General features: G+C 36.6%; 1 protein-coding gene across 1 annotated transcript in view; it reads right to left on the bottom strand.

Annotated features, from left to right (window-relative positions):
• LOC150107627 (neprilysin-11-like) overlaps positions 1-20,788 on the bottom strand; it is a 190,674-nt gene that overhangs the window by 20,658 nt on the left and 149,228 nt on the right. The window contains exons 12-13 of the mRNA XM_090392140.1: positions 16,374-16,439; positions 16,222-16,274 (exon numbers count right to left, since the gene is read on the bottom strand). Of these exons, the coding sequence (XP_090248266.1) occupies positions 16,222-16,274; positions 16,374-16,439 (119 nt within the window). The remainder of the gene's footprint in view (positions 1-16,221; positions 16,275-16,373; positions 16,440-20,788) is intronic.

Here is a 20,788-nt window from a genome sequence, read left to right as displayed (position 1 = left end):
ATAGCCAACACATTATCACAAAATGGATATCCTCAAAACATCATCAAAAAATATCTATACAATGACAACCCCAGACAAGAAGAATCCCACCGTCAGCACATTTCTACTGTAGTGATACCTTTCATCAAGTCAATTTCTTATCAAATAGCAAGAATACTAAGAGCCCACAACATCAGAGTGGTCTTCAAACCAACCACCAACATCAGACAAGTTTTAGGATCTCCAAAAGATAAAGTTCCGTTCTACAAATATCCAGGAGTATATTACATTCCCTGCTCCTGTGGTCTTGCCTACATCAGACAAACTTCACGAAGTTTAGAAATTAGACAAAAAGAACATGTTGGTGATGTAAACCACAACAGAAGCATCTCTTCTGGCTTAGCACATCATTTCTGCACGTCTAACCACACGATAGATTGGCAAAACAGCTCCATGCCATATCTAGATGACGACTACAGGCATCATGTATTTAAGGAAGCCACAATAGTACTGATAACCGGCAGAAACCTCAACAGAAATCAGGGTATAATTCTAAACAGTTCGTGGAAAAACTTGATCCTCTCGCTCAATCAATCTGAACTACAGCTAGCCAGTAATCACATTACAAGTCTACAACAAACACGCATGCGTGATAATGAATAAGAACAATAAGCCATCTCTGTCACGCGAAACCTGTAACCATAGATACTAGTTTGGTTTACAACGTTTTTTATGTTCCTTTTAATTTGCATTTACTTTCATATCTCCGTAATGCCTTGAAAAAGCCAGACAGTTTGCTGGCGAAACTGGTAGGTTTTAATAAATGTTTATTGTAAAATACTGGTCTGTATTAATAAAATTGTAACCTTTTCTTGTTTAAGGTTTGGGAAGTAATGCACAAAAGTGCATTACTTCCCAAACAAGTACTTCACGATCACTCTCACCAACCGGTGGCAGTGTCAACACTTCATAAACAACTACATCTTGTGAACCAAATCCAAAACATTAAAGCCTCTAGTTGCTTCAATCACATGCTGCTTAAGATACTTATCTCTCAGAAATTCAACAAACTTACTCTCCTTGTTCCCATATACTATCTCCTCCTTCCAGTCTATATTCCTGTAATTAAAGTCTCCCATCATGATCACCTTCTTTTTACATGCCTAAGTAATTTGCCTAAACATTTTGCAATCAGTATTCTCTACATTCCCTGGTCTAGAACAGCATCCTGTCAGATATGTTGGAAGGGGTCCAAAGGCGACTGACTAAGGTAGTTTCTGACCTCTGGAATGTCGAGTATGAGGAAAGATTCAGAAGATGTAATTTGCAGAGTCTGGTGGACAGGAGGAAGAGGGAAGATATGATAGAGACCTACAAGTTGGTAAGGGGTTGTTATAGGATCAATGGTGGAGAAGTTCTACAGAGAATAGTGGGAGATCAGTGGAGAACCAGAGGTCATCCCTGGAAACTGTATAAAGAGGGTCTGAGTAGGGGAGTGAGAGGCAGGTTTTTTTCGTGCAGAGTTGTGAATGATTGGAATGCCTTGCCTGAGAGTGTGGTGTCTGCAAGAAGTTTGAGTGTGTTTAAGACACGGTATGATGAGATGTGTGTGTGTGTGATGAAAGGACCTCCCAGATGAGTCTTTGACTCCATGAGGTCTTGAGGTAATAATAATAATAATAATATACTAACCTGTTTATTTCAACTTCGCACCACATAGATTCAAAATCTGTGCATGCACTATCAATTTCCACACTTTGCAGACACAATTCCTCTGCAATCATTAACAGCACTCCCTCTCCTCTTTTCACATCTCTATCCTTCTAATTCTATTCCTGACATCACATTCTCCTCACACAACCAAGTTTCATTATTGCAGTTACTTTTGGGCATAGCATCTCAATCAGTGCTACAAACTCAGCTCTCTTGTTTTGAATACTTCTTACATTTGTGTAATAAACATAACAATCGCTGTGCATTTGAGGCCATTCTACCAGCACCAACATTCTCTTTTCTAGCTGCTATATTACACCTCTCTCTTTGGTTTGACCACTCCTGTTTTCCTTATCCTGACTGATTTCCATTCTTACCTGTATCATCCTCACCTTTATGCATTCCATCACCTTGTGCTGCTGCTGCTGCTGCAACCACATTTTCCACCTCATATCCATCTTCCTCCTGCTGTACAATCTGTTGATTTGTGCTATCCTGTTTCAGAGGTAGACTCTAATCATTAACTTCTTGACTCTGTGTCTTCTCAGAAAACAATAGCCTTTCTAAATGCCCAACACCAAACCTATTCAAATGTACTCCATCGGCTTTATGCTATTTGAACTTCCCTTCAAATTCACTCCACAGATTTACAAATTGAACTCCCCTTTCCTTCACACAACTCAGTTATCTTACTGTTCATTATCTCTACTTGCCTTCTCAATTGACTGTTATCATATCTGGGTCACATGCCTACGACTTTCCCAACAACACTATTCTTCTTTCTAGCTTCTTCCTGCTGCATTAAGATGTTTTAATAAGGAAGTACCGTGAGCAGACATACGAATTCAAAATTATAATAATGAAAAAACTCACATAAAATATTATTTAATAGTAAAATTTTCGCTTGTGTATCACGGGCATCTTCAATACATTTATAAAGCTAATTGAACAATAACTGACAATTCCAAAGGGCACCATCTAAGTAGCTAATATAAGATAACTAAAAAGGTCAATAAATTTCCTAACTAAAAAAAAATATATATGTGTGTGTGTGTGTAAAGTTTCACATGTTTCTTTATAAAGCCGTTCCATGAGGAACCGACTTATGTGAAAGAGTCTCGTCTTCTTCCAATGAACTCTATGTCTAGTGATGATGGCATGTTCTGCAAGTCCAGACTGTTCAGGTTCAAGGTATTGAATATAAGACTTGTACATAAGGGATAGGAATGTGCGTTATATCTTCTGTATTTGATGAGGAAGACATATTAAAACTACTCAAAGCTCTTTTGATGAAGGAATTCTTATATCCATTAGATAAAAAGGAAGAAATAATATATTGCAGTTCTTTTTGTAACTTAGCTGGCGACCTTTGGACTTGTCAGTTATTGTTCAATTAGCTTCATAAATGTACTGAAGATGCCTAAGATACACAGATGAAAATTTTACTATTAAATAATATTTAAATGAGTTTTTCCATTATTATAATTTTGAATTCTGCTACATCAACTTCCTCAAGTTTCTATCAACATTCTTCTTCTTCCCAAAGAAAGTCATTTGTGCCCATGACTACCACTAATTTTGAGGCCTGTTATTTCCTTCTCTGCAATGCATCAGTTATTTGCTTTATTGTTCCACCAGGAAAGCATATTTTGTGCACTTTATTAGTAATCACACCTCTAATGATTGAGTCCCCATACACTGATATACGACAATCCTTTGATTCTTTCTTTATAAGATTAACTTCCTCCTTCCTATCATCAGCTAATCTCTCCTTTAGCTGTTTAATATCCTCTTCCACATGTTTCATTTCATTTTTCATTTTCACTAACTCAGGACAGTAGTAGAAGAGCTTCCGCTCTTCTACTACTGTCCTGACGTTTGCTCCCATTTCCAATTGCTCTAATCTATCCAGACACTGTTTCACATACGTTATGCAATGACTGCTGCCATCACTATCCACCAATGTTAGTCTGCTTTTATTGTAATATTTTCTTACTCTTATTTTTATATAATTTCTTATTGTTTATATTTAACTTTTGTGTTCACATGCAGTCGCACTACAATTCTAGGCTGCCGATTAATTTAACAACAGTGTGCAAAGTAAGGAAGAGAAAGGAATTGCCTTTGGGTACCTGCAATTCCTTTGTTTCGTTCCTGGTGCTAATCCCTTTTCGAATTTAGGGAAAATTTATATTATGCTGCGCCACCCTAAATCCTAGACAAGAGAATAACTCAGAAATCAGAGAATTAATGCTCAAAATAGTACACTATTATATAACTCCTAGATAAATTCGTTAAGTACTTAAATCTTACAACAACTAAATTTCAATTGCAGTCATAGCCACCTTTATGTTTTACATAAAGTAAAACATAAAGGTGGCTATGTTCTGACTTGCCTTGGTTCTGACTTTATGAGTGGTACAATAGGAACAAAATCAGGCAAGTCATTGGATTAATACAAAAGAAACACATTTAATTATCAAGTCAAATATTTTACAGGTAACAACAATTACTGGCATAGATTCACAACTATCCTTGAGAATAAGGTCAATTAATTAAATGATGTAAACTCTCTCTTAACATTATACAACATGCTTCAAATTCTCAATTGAATCTAGATCAGAGCTTCAATTAATAGTTAAACATTCATTCAGTAATCAGCATTCCTAAAGGCTATTGAATTAACAGACTGTGTACACCTTATGGTATTAACATATTCCTACACAATCCTTTTTCTTAGAACATAAGGTTCCACTTTCTCACTTTGCATAAGCTCTAGAGTCCTTTCATTTAATGAAACATGAATAACTGAAAGTTCTTTATGCGAACAATGATTATCCCTCTTAGCACAATTACATAACAGAACAAAAGTTTACATTACCAGGGACCGTAGAAATACTTGGCCTTCTCCACACTTGTCTCGGGAGTGCTTCCTTCTCATTGACCATGCTCCTACTTGATTTCATCTAAAAGAATCAACTGGTGGGCTCAGAGACGACTCGCCTCCTTCGAAGTAAATAACTCTGGCTTGCCACTATCGGGTTAAGTGGCTTGGCATGACTTGTCGATCTGCGCTGTACCTTCTGCAGGATCGGGATCTGTACTTTGCTGATCTACTGCTTGACCAGTGGGCTGCCTGTAGACATCTCCGTGTGCTCATATGACCTCCATGGGATCTCCCGAACTTGATGACCAGTCGAATGAAAGGGGAAAAAAGCCACAAGCTGGTGCCTCCATGCTCTATATATATCCGAGGTGCAATGTTTACCTTCTTACGTCACGTTCTTTCTCCTTTGCCCACGTAACCTCACTTCTCCTTTGCACCCAGTGCCACTGTCTCCCCTTAGCGTGCTTTGCGGGAAACTTCCGTGCGCAATTCCTCTCTGGTGCACGTGTTTGCTTCAGGCCTTCAGTGCTTATTCTGATTATCTTATTCGCCTCATGACACAAATATTTACACAAAGTTCACATAGTTTTAACTTCTAGAATTTTTACGATGAATAACTATAACATAATATATAGAGAAAAATACCTAAATTACGAATGCTGTTGGTAATTTACAATCAGTTTCATATTTTCTGATATACAAATATTAGCTCCCGGAATGTTGTTGCTTGTTAAATCTGAATGAAATACTTATGGATTAAATTTTCTTTCATTCAGAATTTAACATTATTACTCTTCCTCTTACTTGCCATGTAGCTTAAAAATATGGGTGTGGATTATAAAATATTAGCATGGATAAGAGGATGCTGACTGACATATTAAAAAGTGGTATGTGGGGGATGTGAGTCTGCAAAATTTAAGGTAAGCAGTCGTGTTCCACAAGGATCAGTCCTTGGTTCATTGTTTTTCAATCTGTGCATTAATGACATGGAAAGGATTTGACAGGTGACATACAGCTATTTGCTAATGATGCAAAGATAGGTAGGATAATCAGGAATGCAGCTGATATGAAGTACTTACAGAATGATTTGAATAGGCTGGAATTGTGGACATGGGAAAATAGATGTCAGTTCAATATCAGTAAATGTAAAGTATGCACTTTAGTGTATTTAGATATCCAATGTCATATTATATTGGTAGGATTGTGCTAGAAGAAACTGATCGGGCTAGGGATCTTGGAGTGTTAATAGATAAGAAGTTGAAGTTCAGGGGCCATGTAGCAAAAATTGCAAATACAACTCAAGAGATAATGGCAATGCTGAAACCAACTTTGACATGTAAAGATAAGGATGTCATTTTGTCTCTTTACAAGGCCTTGATAAGACCACACTTCGACTATTTCGAACAGATCCGGTCTCTTGGCTTCTGTTGCGATTCTGATACAGTTAAGAGATTGCAAAGGGGAGTGTTAAAACAATATTAGGATTGTAAAATACTGATTATGAAGACAGATTGAGAATTTGTTTGCTAGTGTCTGCAGTTTACAAATTCTCAATATGTCTTCATAACCAGTATTTCACAATCCTAATATCTGATTCTGATACACTTTGCTTTGTACTCTCTCAACTGTATCAGAATCACAACAGAAAAAGATGGGTGATATGATTGAAACTTACAAACTTCTGAAAGGTCATACAGGATTTCAGTTGATGGAGTATTTTGTTTTATGGAGGGTGGGGAGAGGACAAGAGGATATCCTTGGAAGCTGAGAATGAATGCTGCTAAGAAGGGGAGTGAGATCTAGATTTTTCTCTCATAGAGTGGTGCGTGATTGGAATGGATTGCCATTTAACGATGCCATGTGTGCAAGTTGTGTGAATGAATTCAAGAAGTATGATAGCTGGTGCATGTAGTATATGAACTCCCTGGAGTTCTCTCATAATAATAATAATAAACACATTACAACCATTGCCTCCTTGGTATCCAAAAATTAAGATTCTTTCATTCAGCACATTACCATACCCCCAAACAGCTATTAATCCTGTGGAAATCACAAGTCCATCAAGTACTGTTCACACATTTGGGGAAGTGCCCATACGAGTTCCCTAAAATACTCAATTCAGTACAGAAGAGAGCAGTCAGCCAGATAAATGACTCATCTCTTACCAACTCCAACCACTTTTGCACAGGCATCTGGTATCTACTGCATGCATCTTCTATAAATATTTCCATGGTTAATTTCATCAGAACTCTTATTAACTGTTTATATTTCACTGAATTGCAAATCAGCATCATCAGAGTACAACACAGCTTGTATGCACAACAGTAAGTAAGTGAAACAATACAATTGCAATAGACAAAAGATCTAAAGTCCTTCAAAATTAAGTGGATATCGAATACCATATTATTTCTAAGCCGAATAAGAAACTCAAAGATAGAAAATCAAATCTAAGAGTTTCATGCCAATATAGAAAAAAAAACTATATATATAAAGTTCGGCGAGTCCAAGCATAAGCCAACACCTGGTAGTGCAATGCTAGGGCAACTCGTAGTAAAGGTGGAGCAAGCTTTGATCACTGTTCTTAGTATTTTCTCATAATGTAAAACACAGCTCTTAGGAGATGTATTACTGTTCTACATTATGAGAGAAGGTCACTACCCAGACCGGTTTTGACCTTTGTATAGGCGAAGCGGGCTCTAAAAATAAGACGATCCCGAAAGATTGCTCAACTCAACATTGTTCTACTCACTGACAGGCTCACCCCATCACCGGGAAGAACTTCTCAGCACTGGCTCTACCTGGTGGCAGGCTCACCCCACCACCAAGCAGAGCCATAATCTCAGCAGTGGCCCCACTCAGAGAAAAGCAAAAACCTATCTCCAAGCAGAGCCTCTCGGAACCCAAGCCTAACTCGCACCGGTTTCAACCATCTTTGGAGATCTCGGTGAGTAGACAGTTTCAACCCTCTTTGGGGTGATCGTCAGAGAGTAGGCAGACCTGGACGTAATACGAAGGTTTCAATAGTCAGAGCTTGTATCTTTACTGTACAAGTTGCAAAAAGGTGCACAAATACAATTACTGAAAATAAGTATTTATGCACCTTTTCGCAACTCATACAGTAAAGATACAAGCTCTGACTATTGAAACCTTAGTATTACATCTAGGTCTGCCTACTCACTGACGAGACCTCAAAAAAGGTCGAAACTGGTCTGGGTAGTGACCTTCTCTCATAATGTAGAACAGTAATACATCTCCTAGGAGCTGTGTTTTACATTATGAGAAAATACTAAGAACAGTGATCGGATCTTGCTCCACCTTTACTACGAGTTGCCCTAGCATTGCACTACCAGGTGTTGGCTTACGCTTGGACTCGCCGAACTTTATATGTATAATTTTCTATATTCAGCTAAGAAATAATGTGGTATTCAATATCCACTTAATTTTGAATAATTTAACTTCGCCGAAGTGAAGCCTGTTGGCTCTTATTTTCAGTAATCTAAAGTCCTATTTTGGTGCCCTCTAATGTTGTAAAAAAAAAAAAAAAAACATTACAGCTATGTGGGAGTTGCTCTTAAGATAACAGTCTACCAAATTTTTGGTCAGTTAATGCAACTGTATTTATTTAGGTTAGGAGAATTCTTCAAAGCTATGGCTGACTCAAAAAATAATCTTTCAGATCTGTAATGACTTCTAAATAGTACATTCGTTTTCTTCCATCTAATCCTGTGTGAAGGAGTGTCCAAAATGTGGTTTGCCAGTCCTGACTTGCCTTAGTAATAATAGCAAATGTATTTTATATGTTCTTCCAGGCAGATGTTAACTGATCTTCCTGTTTGCCCATAGTAGGCCAAGTCAGTCACAGAGAACTCCATGCACTCCAGGGTGTGCCAGAGGGTGAATTTATCCTTAGGAGAGCAGATCAGAGTTGCTAGTTTAACATGAGGTTTGAATGTGGTACGAAGGCCATGTTTCGTCAGTACTTTGGCTATCTTTTCTGATGTATTTCTGATATAGGGAATAGAAATGGTAATGTTGTGCTCCTGTGTATTTGAGGTGGGATAATGGGGCTATATATTTTATTTAATAGTATTTTATCTATTTTGTAGCTGAACAAGCAATTCACTGAAGTATTTCATTCTCACAAATGTAGCATCATGAGGACTTTGAGCATGGAGTCTAATTTCACATAAGGTTTAAATAATATTTAAACCTTATGTGAAATTAGCAACTCTCATCCATTCACCTAAGGACAAATGCACTCCTTTATCACATCCAGGAGTCTATGAAGTGCCCTGTTCTTGCCATCAAGCCTACTATGGACAGACAGGAAGAACTGTGGACATCCGCCTCAGTGAACACAAAAAATATATCCAACACTTTTGCTATGGCAAGTTGGGTCTGGCAGACCATGCTTTGGATACCCCAGCACACAGGATCAATTGGAAAAAAAACAAAAGTAATGCACAGAAGCTTCTACAAGTCAGAGAAGTTGTTCCTGGAATCAACAGAAGCCTTAAAACATACTCTAAACCTTAACAAGTATGGCTGTATAAATCTACCAAAGATTTATGAGACAATCATCCTAAGACCAAATTAATATTTATTACTTTTATTTTATTTTATTTTTTTCAAACTTTCTAAGACTATTATTAAGACTGTTACACTGGATTGTGGTTGTCTTGCATTTGTAACAAACTTAGTGTTGTGTGCTCTGAAGATGCTGGATATAATACCAGTGAATTATTAAAACACTTAAGGAATAGAACAACGTAGTTAAGGATATAAATTAAATTAAACTTTAATAAATATTTTCCGATATTTCGGCAACGTCATGTTGCCATTTTCTAAAGGAACTTACAAAAAAGTTACGTGCACGTAGGCACTACAACACAGAAACTGGGAATGAAGAGATGAAGCTATTGTTCTCCTAACAGTCCTGATGGTGCCCTCTAGCGGACTAAGTAGGTGTTCTTGGCCGTTGGGCTGAAGGTCTGCAGATGTAGGCCTCCCAAATTTGGGGCAGTCGCATACAACCAAATTTGTTGAGGTTTGGAGAATTTCTTAGGGCTGAGGCTGATTCCATAAAGAGTCTTTCAAATTTGTATTTGCTACGGTGTATCACTGTAGCTTTCTTCCACCGTATTCTGTGGTGTGTATCCAGAGCATGGTCCGCAAGCCCAGAATGACTGTATTTGTGAAAACAGATGTAGTCCTTGTGTTCCGAAATTCTGATATTCGCTGTCCTGCCTGTTTGGCCAAAGTAAGACAGTTTACAACTGCAAGGGACCTGGTAAACACCAGTTAGGTCTAGGGGAAGTGGTTGGTCTTTAGTGGAGTGGATAAGGGATGCCAATTTTCTGTAAGGTTTGTAACAGGAGGTCAGGTCATGTTTTTTTAAGATTTTGGTAATCTTTTCCGAGGTGCCTCGGACATAGGGAATGGTGATGGATTTAGAGTAATCCTTCTTGTGTGTGGGGGGGGATCTGTGGTTTGTAGGTTCTAATATTTTTTGGATTTTTTTGGGGGGGTAGCCATTGGCTGAGAAAGTGTTGAGGATGTGATTTAGTTCAGTGTTTAGGGCCAAGTCGTTTGAACAGATTAGTTTAGCCCTGTTGTATAGTGTTTTCACTACTCCATATTGTTGTTGTGAGGGGGGGGGGATTGTTGGTGAATGTATCTGCCTGTATGGGTGGGTTTTCTGTAAACTGAGAAAACCAAGGATCCATTAGGCTGGCGGGTGACTAGTGTGTCTAGGAAAGGGAGGCTGTTGTTTTCCTCTTTTTCCAGAGTGAATTTGATTCTGGGGTGTTGGTTGTTTAAGTGTGTTAAGAAGGAGAGAAGTGTTTCAGAGCCATGTGGCCAAATAGCAAACACATCATCAAAGTAGCGAAGCCATATGGTTGGTTTTTGTGGGGCAGAGGCTAAGGCTTTTTCTTCAAAGGTCTCCATAAAGAAATTGGCCAAGGGTGGGGAGAGTGGTGAACCCATGGCTGTCCCCTCTATTTGTTTGTAGAATTTTCCCTGCCAAACGAAATAGCCTGAGTTCATTGTGAACTGAAATAAGGCTGAGATATCGGGAGAAACTTTAGCTTGGATTAGCTCTAAAGTTTCCTTGAGTGGGACATTTGTAAATAAAGAGGACACATCAAAGCTGACCATTATGTCAGTATATTGGAGTGTAAGGTTTTCTATGCTGGCTTTGAAATGGGCTGAGTTTTTTATGTGTGATGGTGTGTTGCCAGTATAGTGTGCGAGCTCTTTGGCCAAATGTTTAGCTAATTTGTATGTGGGGGAATCAATGCCATCCACTATGGGACGTAATGGCACATTTTCTTTGTGTATTTTTGGGAGTCCGTAAATACAGGGGGGGGGTATAGAGTTAAACGGCTTTAATCTGTTGGTAACTTCTACATGCCAAGAAGTGACTCTCTTAAGGAGCCTGTGAAGTTTTCTAATTTGAGAGTTGGTGGGATTGTAATTGATAGGGAGGTAACTGTCTTACTTTGGCCAAACAGGCAGGACAGCGAATATCAGAATTTCGGAACACAAGGACTACATCCGTTTTCACAAATACAGTCATTCTGGGCTTGCGGACCATGCTCTGGATACACGCCACAGAATACGGTGGAAGAAAGCTACAGTGATACACTGTAGCAAATACAAATTTGAAAGACTCTTTATGGAATCAGCCTCAGCCCTAAGAAATTCTCCAAACCTCAACAAATTTAGTTGTATGCAACTGCCCCAAATTTGGGAGGCCTACATCTGCAGACCTTCAGCCCAACGGTCAAGAACACCTACTTAGCCCGCTAGAGGGCACCATCAAAACTGTTAGGAGAACAATAGCTTCATTCCCACTTTCTGTGTTGTAGTGCCTATGTGCACGTAACTTTTTTGTAAGTTCCTTTAGAAAATGGCAACGTGACGTTGTCGAAATATCGGAAAATATTTATTAAAGTTTAATTTAATTTATATCCTTAACTACGTTGTTCTATTCCTTAAGTGTTTTAATAATGCATAACCAATGTATAAGCCTGTCTACGAAAATCAATACCAGTGAAATATTAGCTTCTAAGTTAATAAATAGTTATTTTCTTATCCATCTGTGTTCATATCAATACCGTTAAATCTATTATTCTCTATGTTTTATTCCTTGTTCTTGTTTTGAAATTGTACTGTTTCTTTTCTACTCTATTTTTGCTTCTACTGTCTTTGATTTTTAGCAATTTCTGGTAACTCTCTTTTTTTGTTTTTATTATCTTTTCTATGTCCTTGTTCCACTTTTGCAGCTTTCTTTTTCTGTTCCATTTATTCTTTATTCCTAAGCTTTCTGTTGTTGCTTTTGTCAGGATTTGTTTCAGATGTTCCCATTCCTCTTCTTTGTCATTTGATTCATGTATGGGTTTTGTTTTTAAATCTGTGTATTTTTGATATTGTTGTCTTGTAGGGGTATCTTGTAATGAAAAAAATTCTGTAACTTGGTTGATAATTATTTTCAGCTTTATTTATTTTTAGCCAATTTTGTTTAAATTAAAATTTTCCCAATACCATATAACAATCAGAGTTCAACTGGGATATTAAATGCACAATTCATAAAGGTATTTCATCCTAGTGAATGAATGTGATATCATGCAGAAGCTGAGTGCAGATTAAAGGGAGGAGGAGGAACTGACTGTGAGAGAGCAGGAGATATAAGAAGAATTAAATAAAGTGATATTAACAAGGCTAATATATCATCAAGTCTCATACTTGATGATATATCACTGTGCATTCTGAGGGAATATGCCAAGGAGTTGACATACCTGCCTTGACATACTTGTTTAATCAGTCTTGCATGTGGCCAAGTTTCAAGGAGTAGAAGGAAGGCAAAACTATACTCTTTCATAAGGGATGTGACAGAACTCGAGCTTCAAATTATAGGCTAACCTGTATTTCAGGTGTTGTGATAAAAAGCTTTGGAGAGGTTACTGAAAACTAAGATCCATCTGGAAATGATGCGGAGAACAGTGATTTGTAGAAGTAAAGAGATTATGATTCCTTTGTATAGGGCATTTATTAGGCCACATGTGGACTGCTTTGTACAAATTTGATCACTTAATCTTGAAAAGGATCAAGATTACGGGGGATTCTTATCAAATGAACGCTGAAGAGGTTTTTTCAGAGAATAGTGAGAGAACAAAAGGTCAACCCTGTAAGCTTTATAATAAAGGTGTGAGTAAAGTAGTGAGAAGCAGAATTTTTGCTTGGAGAGTGGAATGATTGGAATGCATTGCCTGAGAGGGTGATGTTAACAGAGCATATGAATGTTTTTAAGGCACAGTATGATGTGTGTGAGTGTGAGTGAGTGAGTGACAGAGGGAACTCTCATAATGAGTCTTTCACCCCATGGAGGTCTGAAGATAATAATAGATTACGTCTTACTGGTCACACCATATCTACTAGACATAATTCACTGGAATAAGTCTAAACTGTTACACCAAAGTTGTTTTCTCTTAGAAAACAATATACAATCTCTCTAAAAGAAAGATTGTATAAAGATGCACTGAAACTCATCAACTACTCAACAGAATTGATAATTGCCTAAAACTTTTCAAATTTTTTAGAAGTTATCCTACTCAAAACACCACATGACCATGCTAAATATTTTATTATTTGAAGTAATTTCAGCATCATTTGCTTGCATTCTAATAGTTATAGATTGAGTTCGCTTCATGCATTCAACATTGTATATTATAACATGCACTATAATATTCAGTTATTCTATTGTTTTTCTCTTTAACTGAAAATGGTCTTGAAACAAGATCAAATTAGAAAAGCAAGAAGAACAACAGGACATTGTACCCTTTCACTGTAAAGATTTAAGTTCAGTTCTCATCGTGATAAGTGGAATCTTTGTATGGGCTTTTTCAAATGAAGGTGAGTTAGCCGATCTCGTGGAGGTAGCAGGTTTTTTCCTCCCAGAAACTTGTGTTTTTCATTCCATATACATGCAAAACAAGCATGACAAAACATGTAATTTATAGACAAAAAAAACGTTGTGGGTATATGGTGTCAAATCATTTATGGTGTCATATATGGTATCATATAAAAATCATATATATAATGTATGGTGTGATTTCATTTATTCATGAAATTACTTATTTAGTCTGTCTGTTTGGTTGTGTCTTGACTTAAAATTACACTGCTTTAACTGATAAATTACAAAGTAGGTAATTTTAACATGACTGCATTTACTGAATAAAAATATGACATCACATTGTTCTACACACAGTTTTCTTAAGAAAATATCTTTTGTTTCTCAGACATTAGCAGTAGCACTGAGTCACAATGACTCATTTAAGGTCAACATTTTTAAGAGTATTCAAATGTGCTCCTGTTCAGTCAGATGGTTTGATTCAAGTGTCATGACTGCAATATTATGAAATGCAAGAGCAAGCAGATGTACAGTGTGAGTGCTGCTTCTGGTGATTTAGGATTTGCTTTTTTTTCATTATCAATGTTTTGCATTAAAAAAAGTAACTTTGTGGAGTTGATCATTTGCTATTGTACAAAGAATTGCAGAACTTTGATTGCCATCTGAAGCGGCAGTTGCACATAATTCTTAAGTATACACTTTGATCCTGATTGATGATAAAAAAAATAAAAGAATCCAACTCATTTTATAATCACTTTATCTGACATGGTTATCCTAAAAAAAAAAAAAAGTCATCTGCAGGCTGTTACATACAGAAAAATCACCACGTCAAACAAAGATATCATTTCAGTTTTTCCCTACTATACTCAGGAGTATTTCCACTGAGGTATGGTAAGACGAAAATACCACAAAGTTAATGTTGAACAAAGAAGTAAATATTAAAGTTACTTACAAACTATACCAAAAATTACACGGCCCTCTAAGATCTGTAAAAAAATAATAATAATAATAATCCATTTCAAAAATATCAGGTGTTTATAAATTATGCAACAAGCTTTATGTATACCAGATTAGCTAAATTTATGAAATCCACAAGATCTTTCTCATGGATTTCATAAATAGTGTGTACAGTAAATTAGTAATACAGACAGTGGGCAGTGCATGGTACAGAATGCGTTCCTATAATGATTCCTTGGACTCCTTGGAGATGACACATAATAATTGTAAATATTAATAATATTGACCATAATAATATAGGTCACAAAGAGAAAGAGAGAGAGAAAAGATAAATCAAGTCTAATTACACATGTAACATTTACATTGTTATGACCTAGGAAGTGGCTAAACGTGGATTTTCAGTTAAGAAGGGGTATATGTGAAATTGCAAAGCTGGTAATTACCACAAATTCAGGAAACTGCTTGGAGCAGTACCATGGCATAAGAAACTACAAGGTCATAGTAATGGGTTGTTTGAAGGAAGTAGTATCAGACTGCATATCTAGGGTCAGAAGGATAAACAAAGTAGGAATTACCCCCTCCTCCAAACCAGCCATGACGTCTATAGATGTCCAGCAAAATCTGGATACGATTCTGTAACACCTATTGAATAACATGGATAAGAAGTGCAATTCAGTTTCACCATTTATCCACCTCGACAGGTAGAGGATTAAATGACAACAGGTGAGTATCAACAGAAGTGCAAAAAAAAGGCAGGAAAAAATATGTGGAGGGCATATAAAGAAGAAAGGTGATCAGCAGAACAGGCCAGAGATAATCCAAAAGAGTTCTTTTTGATATGTGGTGAGTAAAAGCAATGACTAGGACAAAATAGTTTTAATGAGTGCTGATGGTAGAGTGAAACAGATGAAATATTTGAATTACTGAGTGATCATTTTGCAAAGGTGTATAATCCAGGTGAGATACTACAGTGACAGATGCAACAAGAACTGATGTGGAAACAGAGACTAGAGTTGTTCAATATATTACAGAACTTTGATGTGAATGCAGCTATGAGATTAGATGGTAGATCAGCTCATGCATTATGAGAATGTGCTAGGTAATAATTGACAGTACCTTTGACCAGATTATTTAAAATGTCAGCTCTATTACCTTAAAAAAGCTACTAATTATAAGTTGCAAATTATCTTCAAAATGTGACCTGTGTATTTGCAATTTGGCCAACCAGAAAACACACAGAGTTAACAGGCAAAAATGATATTGGGCTGTAGATAGTGTAGTGCATGGATAGTGAATAAGTGAGCAGTAGGTGTAGTGTGGATGATGGGTTGTGTGATATAGATTGCCCTCCAAGGAGTGTGACTGCTTTGAGGTATTACATAATAATATTAGAATACCCACTGTCCAACCAACAGGTTGAGGGTTCAAAACCCATGTGTGGGCATGGATGTTTGTAATTTTCTTTAGTTTAAAGATGAATTTCATCGCTCATTATGAGATCAACGCTCCATTTATCAGAGGCCTAAAATGGCATGAAAAAGTTCCATGCTTGGTCTCTAGAGCAGGGTTCTAGACTATGTAAAAATAAATAAAAAATTACAAAAAAATATATAAAATTGATAAAAATTGGAAAAAAAAATCCTTGGTCCACCTACTGTACAAATGTACTATAAGTTTACTATTAACCTTTCGTGGGGTGGGAACCACATAAAAAAAAAAAAAAACTATAATAAATCCCAGTTACTATAAAGGCATTTAAACTTCTACTTACCACAGGCTATGTCATGACTAATCATGCTGCCTAACATTCCATAATTGTTGTACCTACAGGAAAAAACTATGAATAATTTATCCAAAAAAAAATCTGCTTGTATGTTGAAAGACTGTAAATCAATTATTATAGAAAACTAAATGACAACTCACTTGCTTTGCTTTGCACCATAAAAAGGAGGCTGTATAAACTGCACTGGTAAAACTAGAAATGTACAACTGAATTAAGACATAAATATACAATTTATAATTAAAAAAAAAAGAAACTGTATATTACATTAATAAATACTGAAGATATAAATATAAATAATAAATTTAAGATGAATTAAAATCACTTAGATCATGATTACTTGAATGTTATTAATAAGCAAAAGATAAGGAGGGTATTATTTTTATTATTCCTCTTTATAAGACTTTGGTGTGTCATGTTTGGAGCTGTGCATAGAATAAATTAAAGATGCCAAGAAATTATATTCTTGATTTCATCCTTTATCCAAGTGTAAGCAAAGTTTACATGTGGTCACTTCACAATTGAGCAACTTGTATATAGAGGGTAATGACTTCAAATCAATTGGCTTAATATCACATAATTCAATGTACATATTCTTACAAACATGTATAATGCTATGCATCATGGGAAGGGCCACTACCCAGACTGGTTTCAACCTTGATTGTATATGAAAATATGACTTCTGTATTACTTCAACCTTGGTATCACTTCTGGGTGGTTGGCTCCCAATGATGAGACCTCAGTACAAGTACCCCAAAATACCAAGAATATAATTTCTTGGTATTTTTAATTCATAGTATAACCAAGGGGGGGGGGGACTTCCAACAGTTATGCATAGAGTTGGTTACCTGAGTTTCTTAACAATGGAGAAGTGGTGAGGAAGATGCAGGATCTCCTGGATGAGTCTTTGACTCCATGGGGTCTTGGGTAATAATAATAATAATAATAATAATCTATGGAAAACCTATGAAGACAAATTGAAGATTTGTAGGTAAGAAAACTGGTTAAATAAAAACTGAGAGATATGATAGAAACATATATATTACCAAAGTGGTTTTATACAACCGATGCAGAATAAATTTTCATTACATGACAAGGAGAGAGAGAGAGAGATCAAGAGGTTTCACCTGGAAATTGCACAAGAATGTGGTTAGGAAGAGTGTGAAGATTTTTGGTTTGAGAATGGCGAATGAGTAGATTGGATTGCCAGAGTTGGTTGTGAGTACCTCATCAGTGAGTGAGTGTAAGAAGTTTGCAAATCAGTTGTAAGGTATTCTGTTAGTATATAAGCAGACTGGATTGCCCAAATCAGGATTCTTCAGACTCTGTAGAGTCTGAAGAATCCTAATAATAATAATAGAAAAATTCTTCTTTTTAATAATAATAAAAAAAATTCTTCCTTTTATTTCATCCATACAGATATCTTGAATTTCAGTTACATAAAAAATGAGTATCATTTTTAATCATCATCTTGCATGTGTGTGGGGGGGGGGATTACCAGGTTAACACTGTGATGAGTGCATAAGTGTGCTTTCATGAAAAGTAATAATGTGGAGAGAAAAAAATGTAATTGAGTGGAGAGTATGAATGAAGAAGTCATACTCTTCATTGTGGAACAGTCATGATGGAGTGAGACAAGACAGCAGAGCACAGGACAGTCCGCTAGTAATGATATGTTACTGCTTCTTGTTTTTATTACAATAGCAAATTGCATAATATTCAACCTCCCTGCTTAACAACTGACGACTACCAAATAACCCTCTGATCATTTCGCTTAGTTCCATAGCCAATTATAAAAGGTATGATTCAGCATTGCCTTTTGTTTGATGTTTGTAACTGTTCCAAAACAATATATATGTATGTATGTATAAATATATAGATAGATAGATGGATAATTTATATATGTTCAATTTTTTAAATGATTTATTACTATTATTATTATATAGGTATCTCCATGGAGCCAGACTCATCACAGGAGACTCTCATTAACTTTTATTCACATAATATCTGTCACACCTCTCCTTAAACTCATTTATTGTCAAGGCACTCACAACTTCTGTTGGCAACATTACAATCATTCGTCACACTCCAATTAAACAATCTAGTTTGCATACTATTATAACTGCACTCTTACACAATTTCCAGGGGTGATCCCTGGTTCTCTCACTTCCTACTCATCATGTGCCAAAAAAAATTATTTTGTATCATTCTTATAGGATCTATTTAATAATATATATTTGTCACATAGCCCCTCTTTTCTAGCCTGTCAGGTAAATTTGCAACCCACACACACACCTTCAATGGATACCCTAATAGAGAGCATTCCATAGATCTGTCCAGAGGATAAGGAGATGAGTGACCAGCTTGGTCACTTGTCTCTGGATCCTTTCCATCGCCTCATCCCCAAGAAACACAGGTAGCGAAATCTATACACAGTGGTCAAGATGCAGCCATATCATGACTTTATAAAGAAGGATAATAACCTATCTCTACTTGTTAATGTGTTCTTCAACATCCAAGTAATCCTTTGAGCTAGTTTGCAAACTTTTGCAGTATGCCCTCTGAACTTCAACTCTCTGTCCACATCAGCCCTAAGTCCCAAGCCTCATCAATTTACTGCAATCCAGCACCATCAATGTAATAAACAGTATGTAATATTTTCATGCAAAATATGTTGTTGACCTTACACTTTGCATATTAAATTGACAATGATTATCTTTGCTCACACTGCCAGTTTATTAAATCAACCTGCATGATGTTTACATCATCTTTATCACTTTATCTTTATCAAATTAAACAATAGTAGCCCTATTATAGAACCTTGAGACATTCCACTAGTTACCATTATTCTCCTAGATACTAATCCACCAGACACCACTTTCTAGTATCTCTTTATCATCCACCAGCATATCCACGCTACTAACTTCATATCCATTCTGAGGCCAGCTCTGTGGGTCCTGGTGTCCCAATGTAATTTTAAGTTGAGTGCCCACATTTAATAAATGCTAATATTAAAATGTGTTTTTATTTAATTTTTTCTACTCCAATGTCCCTTGAAGAAGGTGTCCCAATGCAATGCATCGCCTGCTTACTATGTTTAGATGGCACTGTCTATTCCCATTTACTCTAACTTATGCAATAGTTTCCCATGCAGTGTTAACCATGATATAGCAGATTGTATGTGTTGTATTGTTATTAGCAGTGCTGAATCATAAGTCATATTTACATAATTTATTTAATAATAATAGCTTAATTCATTGTAGTTTTTGTTTTATATGAGTGAGTAATTGGCTGAGTTATTTACTTTTTAGGTAAACTTTGAAGTATTTTTATAATGGCAGTAGCTGCAGCTCAGTTTGCTAATGGCTTATCACCAAGTCCTCCCAGTTCAAGGACTACATTTTACACAGCATACTATGGGATTTTGTGGTATGTGTATGCATTCCGACAGTTAGATATGGGACAGATGAGAGATCGGGGAGTGCATATATGTGGGAAATGTAGAAAATGGGAAGAACTTTGTGATTTAGACATTAGTATAATGGACCTCAGTAGTATTATATCAGAAATGGGAGAATACTGACTGAGAGAAATGAGGCGTGTCATCAAGGGTGAGGATAACGAGCAAAATGCAAATGAAAAAATAAAAGTAGGGAGTAAGATAAGTTTGAATCATTGTGAAGTTTTTGAAGATGGTGTTAATTGGAAGGATGAATGGCGAGCAAAAGTAGGTAGCTTGCAGAGAGAGAGATAGATGTGCTGAAAGAGGAACTTATGTCTCCAGAATGAGTTCAGAAGCATGAAAGAAGAGATTAAATGACTGGTGAATGATGAATGTAAGGCGAATCAAAGTAGGAGTGAGAAAGAGTTATGGGAATGATAGAAGAGGAGAGGATAGGAACACCAGTAAAAGAGAGGGGGAATGAGAAAAATGCCAGAGTGCTGGAACCAGGGATGGGGAGATACCAGGACAACAGGTAAGTAGGGGAAACAAAGAAAGAAAGAAAGTGTTAGAAGATAGGGTGAGGGATACAGGTGAGCAAGGAAGAAACAGAGCAGTAAGAGGTGTGATATATGGAGACTCAATGATCCGTGGTGTGCAAAATAGAATCTCTGAGAAGTGTTTGCCTGGAGGAACAATAAAAAGTGTGGCTATGGAAATTAAGTGAGGTGAAAGAGTAGATGAGATGTTGTTATGGCAAGCACGAATGATTTGAGAGGTAGTGTGAATCAGGTGCCAAAAGATCTATAGTTCATGCTTGAGGTTGTATGGAAGAAGACTGAGAAAGGGAGGATAGTGAGTGTGTTGCCCAGGTATGATAATGCAGAGCTACAGAGAAGTGCATCAATAAGGAATAATATAATAGCCAGAATGTGGCAAAAGAGAGGCTTGGAATATGTGTATGCTCAGAGGCATTTGAGGACAGAAAGGAACTGTATGCGAGAGATGATTTGCCCTTGAATGAGGGAAGACATAAGCATCTGCAGAAAATGGTGTTCTCTGAATGAGTCAATGTGTCAATGCGAGGAAAACTAAAATTATCAGGGCGGATGGTAG

Source organism: Typopeltis vanoorti, chromosome 4 (genome assembly GCF_054136105.1).
Source record: "Typopeltis vanoorti isolate ZY-2024b chromosome 4, IOZ_Tvanoo_1.0, whole genome shotgun sequence".
NCBI classification, from domain to species: Eukaryota; Metazoa; Arthropoda; class Arachnida; order Uropygi; family Thelyphonidae; genus Typopeltis; species Typopeltis vanoorti.
Note: the sequence above shows the minus strand (reverse complement) of the source record. Positions and strands in the feature narration are given on the sequence as shown.